At 40.3% G+C, this 5,161-nt stretch overlaps 1 protein-coding gene across 1 annotated transcript in view; it reads left to right on the forward strand.

The window, feature by feature from the left end:
• The first annotated feature begins 6 nt into the window (after positions 1 to 6).
• Positions 7 to 5,161, forward strand: part of LOC109951890 (ATP-binding cassette sub-family G member 2-like) — a 15,184-nt gene continuing 10,029 nt past the window's right edge. The window contains exons 1-6 of the mRNA XM_020586644.1: positions 7 to 198; positions 752 to 837; positions 944 to 1,071; positions 4,050 to 4,109; positions 4,402 to 4,516; positions 4,799 to 4,962. Of these exons, the coding sequence (XP_020442300.1) occupies positions 781 to 837; positions 944 to 1,071; positions 4,050 to 4,109; positions 4,402 to 4,516; positions 4,799 to 4,962 (524 nt within the window). The 5' untranslated portion in view covers positions 7 to 198; positions 752 to 780. The remainder of the gene's footprint in view (positions 199 to 751; positions 838 to 943; positions 1,072 to 4,049; positions 4,110 to 4,401; positions 4,517 to 4,798; positions 4,963 to 5,161) is intronic.

A 5,161-nucleotide genomic window follows, 5' to 3' on the forward strand; every position in this document is an offset into this window, starting at 1 on the left:
GTGATGAAGTAAAGACCGGGGTCATGCTGTCCGCTGATCTTCTCCCTACTTCTTTTATCACGCCTTCAGCCATAAAACGGGTTCTTATACAAACAGTGAACTGAACAGACTCTCTTTGTGCTGATCTCTACAGTCAGTGTCCTGGGGATCAGTGGTCCGTCAGCAGCTGTCTTCACTAGGATTTTCGGGCTTCAGCAGGTGAGAAATGAACATGTTCTTAGCTTTTAAAAATCCATTTTTGCCAACAGCGCATTCTTCTTTTTACAGGAAATAACACAGGAAACGGAGTAAACTTAGATGCTTTGGTCTTCCTTTCAGACCTCAGATGAGTTATGGTACAGCAGCATATTTAACTTCAACCCCCTGATTATCATAGCAGCAAAGTTAACAATGAGGACGTGGAAGGTCAGACTTCACAGACAGCAAGTTATTGAAACATTGTTATACAGTGGGTATGGAAAGTATTCAGACCCCCTTAAATTTTTCACTCTTTGTTATATTGCAGCCATGTGCTAAAATCATGTATTAGCTCAAAAGGGTGCTTCTACTAAATACTGAGCAAAGGGTCTGAATACTTATGACCATGTGATATTTCAGTGTTTCTTTTTTAATAAATCTGAAAAAATGTCAAACATTCTGTGTTTTCCTGTCAATATGGGGTGCTGTGTGTACATTAATGAGGGAAAGAATGAACTTAAATGATTTTAACTTCCTATGAGAAGTATTAGTAACAAGTAAAATATTTCTTCAGTGTTTTGGTTCAGGAGGTATAAGTAGAGGATGTCAAAGAGCCAAGTGATGAAGGAGCTTGGGCTGAACAGAACCTCAAACCTCCAGGTACCTTCCCACTTACCTCCTTCCAACTTTTTTTGATGTTCAAGTTACAGATTTTAGAAATGCATCCATGTGATCCTGATTCATAGGTGAATTGACTGTTTTGCAGTCTGCAGGTTCGGGCCAAAAGTGGCACGGCTCCACTGTCAGTTTCCACAACATTTACTACAAGGTGACACAGGGAAGAAGCTGTCTTTGTCGGAAGAAGGCATCCAAAGACATCCTCATCGACCTCAAGTGAGTGCACTGTGATTTCTAAAACTGTGGCTTTGGGTCCCAAAATGTGTCACCACTGTCTTGTATCTTAGAAGCTACATTTTATGTGTAAACTTAAATACATAAATGTCACAGAAAGTGAAAAAGCATGTCAGGAATGCTCCATTTTGGATTTGTATTGCTGACTCCTACCTGGAAACTATTCCCCTTTTGTGAAGCAGTTTAAGCTCTGGTTAAACACTATACTAGTTCTCTTTTCCCTAGAGATCAGCACATTGCAATTTTGTGTCACCGAAGTTCACTAAAGTTCATCTCAGTGCAAGAAATGAGTTCATATTTCCTTATCTTAAGTTAGTCTGCGTTCTGATAAGAGACCACCAGGGAGGTCAGTGTGACCAGATCAAGGCCCACTTGGTCAAACACACACAAGCCCACAAAAGAAGGAAGTTTGGTTCCCACTTGTTCTCTGTAACATATACAGAAACTTAGATGAAAACAGTGGCTCTCAGCCTAAACCAACAAACACACAGCTGTTTCCATACCTTTGAAACCTGACTTAGTGAGAAAATTCAGGTTGTTAAATTAGCAGCAATGCAGTGACTCTCTAGTAACCTGAAGTCTAACTTTGGATTTTTGCTACTATTACTGCAAAACTAGCAAACATGTTTTTATTTGACTAGCCAGGCTACTGTAGGTCAGCCAAATCACCATTCTGGTCCACACTTACAACTACTGGCTGGACTGGCAAAAAGTCTTGTTAATCACCTGTGGATGGTGGACTGGTGATCCTTTGACTTTTCCACTCAAGCAACGAGCAAACGTTTCAGTTACCTGTGAAATATCTCAGACTTTACCTGATCAGCACAAAACAATCCCTTTGATGAATCCTAACAACTAGTAAGACTTTTCCTCTGGTACCACGGTAATGTTGGCGTTCATAGTTTGAACTGAAATGTCTCAATATTTGAATGGTGCTGAGAGATGTGCTACACACATTCATGCCCCTTTCAAGACAAATTGTATTAACTTTTGTGATGCTTTGATGTTTTGTATAAAGCCATCATGAGGACAAAAATCCTTGATCAAATACCCGCAGAACTAATGACATTCCCATCAGCCTCAGCTGTACTTTGTGCTAATTGTTAGCATGCTAAACTGTGGTGAACATGGAAAACACTTTACATGCTTAGCTTCATCATGTTAGCTTCATTATTGTGAGCATGTTAGCAAGCTGACATTAGCATTCTGGTCAAAGTGAAAGTGTCGCCTCACAGAACTGCTACATGACTGTACAACCTATTGTGTGTTCATCTCTGAAGAATCAAAAAGCTGGAATTTATTCAAGAAAAAATGAATCCAAACTTTTTTCCCATTGCTATTAGACCTCACTGAGAGTTCATATATTGTTTAGCCTGTGGCTGAAACACCAGCACGTGACTCCAGATGTTGATTATGCTCTGTTACGAAAAGGATCAAAGTCTTTGCTTATGTCTGTATGTTATGAAAACTGTAATTGTGCAAAGTGTAGTGAGTGTGTTTGCATAGCTACAATTTACAGCAGGTGTATCTGTGATATTTCACTGTTTAGTGTGTAATCATTGACCAGTCGGAGTCAAAGTTGAAGGTTGGTTCACTCAGCAGTATTTCATAGAAGCTAATCTGTTCAAATGAGAGCGATGCCTGCAGATTGTCCTAACAGCTTGTACAAAAGACAAGTTCACTGTGTTTCAACCCTGCAACTAATTTTCTTAACTATTATTTTTCAACATTAGTTTTGAGATGCTTCTCAAAAGCAGGATAAAACTGCTTTTAGTCAGATGTCGCCAACCATACATTTTTTTAAAGGTTTCATTATAACAGGAGGATTGCAACTAAAATTTTATACCTTTGAAAGTAAAAATAAATGGATCTCAGGTGTGACTCAGTGAGAGTCTGATGCCTGACAGCATTTTGACAAAAACACCTATGTGTTATCAGGAAGACACAGGAAGTTAAACACTGGGATTGATTATGAGTTAAAGATGAGGTGCTGGGTGAACTCCCTTCTCTTTCACTCTGTCTTTGCCTGCTAGTTGTTATTTTCGTATTTATTAACATCAATAATGAGCCACCAAATAACATTTGTTGGCCTCACACACCGTTTTAATGTTCCTGTGCATCAAAACCTTTTGTTTGGTTGTTTTTCTTGCTGCCAGGTTTGAAGAGAGTAAAGATGGGTGGGTTCAACTGAAAACAGAAAGATGAGATTTAAAAAAAGGAAAGAAACAAAACAGGCTCCATCGGTGTTTATGAAATTTAATAACTAACAATGGACAGAGGAAATTGTCCCGCTGGGTTTGTCTGAAACAGAAAAAAAATTCTAAATGTCTCATTGTTTTCTCAGTTTAGTAAAAAACCCATAAAACTCTTTCAGATCCTTAGAGCTTAAAGTACAAATGAGAAAGTGAAAAATGTCGGAGAAAGGATGAAGAGACTGAGGGAACCTTGAGCCAAGACAAAACTGCTGCATCATGGTTGTAGCGTAGAAATAAATCTTTGTCATGCATCATGAAATTAGCTGAATAAAGAACTGATACTTTGGACAGGAGGGAGTCCTCTATCAGTCAGCAAAACATGAGTCAAACTGTTACACAATGGCTTCACCATGACACAACAAACTATCATTATATGCTCAGTTTGATGGGAGAAAAGCCACAAAAACCATTTTCAGTTCCTCAAACACACGACAGCACAGCAGCTGTGTTCACCAACTGTCACTGCACAGAAACACCGAACTGAAACTGCCCCGTCACGTTAAACAACAAAAGGACAAACATCAGCAGCTGTGAAAGCAAGCCCTGTGAGCTTAGCTTAGCATAAACACTGGACACACCGGCTCTAATGTTCATTAATTAACATGTCATAAAACGTCATTCATTTATTTCAATGAAAATATACTGTAATCTTTTCATATATACTATATGATCATTTTTCCACTGCTAATATTCTGTCTCTTCCAGTGGGATCATGAAGCCAGGTCTGAACGCCATCATGGGGGCGACAGGAAGCGGCAAGTCATCGTGAGTGCCATGATGTAGTTATGCTGTAAAGAAGCCAGAGAGAGATGTGGCTCCCATTGTTTACTGATTCAGAGTGTGTTCGGCAAATAGGGCGGCAGCTGCTATGTAAATTATTTTATTTTATTAGGGATTAGGGTTATGAAAGTTGTTTCAAATTCTGAAGGGCGACCATTTTTTGAGGAAGCTTCCTGCTTGGACAGTGTGTAAATTCTAAGCTTCTTTGAATAAAACATGCCAAAAATAAGAGTTGGTTTAACCTGTGAAGCTGATGTGAGCTGGTGTTGTGGATCAGGTTCCTGGATGTGCTGGCAGCCAGGAAGGACCCTGCAGGCCTGTCAGGAGAGGTCCTGATCGATGGAGCTCCTCAGCCTCCAAACTTTAAGTGTCTGTCTGGATACGTGGTGCAGGTGGGTGAGACGGACAGGATGTCAGCTGTACCTCTGCACAAGAACACAATAGCACAGCTTGGATTCAGGAGAGTTTCCTGGTCAGGCAGGAAAGGACTTCACATAACAATAAGAAAGGCTTCGTAGGTCAGCTCTGTTCCAGTGGCATACACCATGTGTTAAATCATTTAACACAGCACCCACAATAAAATCTAATATGAGGTTATCCTAGAAATTAAAGTGCATCCATCAGCAACAACTATTTTGATCTTTTAGTTGTTAATGATAGTTTGTTTACTGCAGGACGACGTGGTGATGGGAACCCTGACGGTCCGAGAAAACCTCAGCTTCTCGGCAGCGCTGCGCCTGCCATCGACCGTCTCTCAGCAGGAGAAGGAGCAGAAAGTCAACAGAGTGATCCAGGAGCTGGGACTGACCCGGGTGGCCGACTCCAAGGTGAGGAGACAGTGATGAGAAAGAAAATCAGAGCAAGTGACAGAAAGAAAGGCAGACAGGAAGGAGATCATCGATACAGAGAACGACAGGAATAAGAGACAAAATGAAGGAAAAATGACAATAACAAAAAAGAAAAGGGACAAAGAGCAAGGAGATGAACAGTGACAACAAAAGGCGCGCAAAAAGAACAAAAAAGTGGTAAAAACAAAA

This window comes from Monopterus albus, unplaced genomic scaffold (assembly GCF_001952655.1).
Source record: "Monopterus albus unplaced genomic scaffold, M_albus_1.0 scaffold418.1, whole genome shotgun sequence".
Lineage (NCBI taxonomy): Eukaryota > Metazoa > Chordata > Actinopteri > Synbranchiformes > Synbranchidae > Monopterus > Monopterus albus.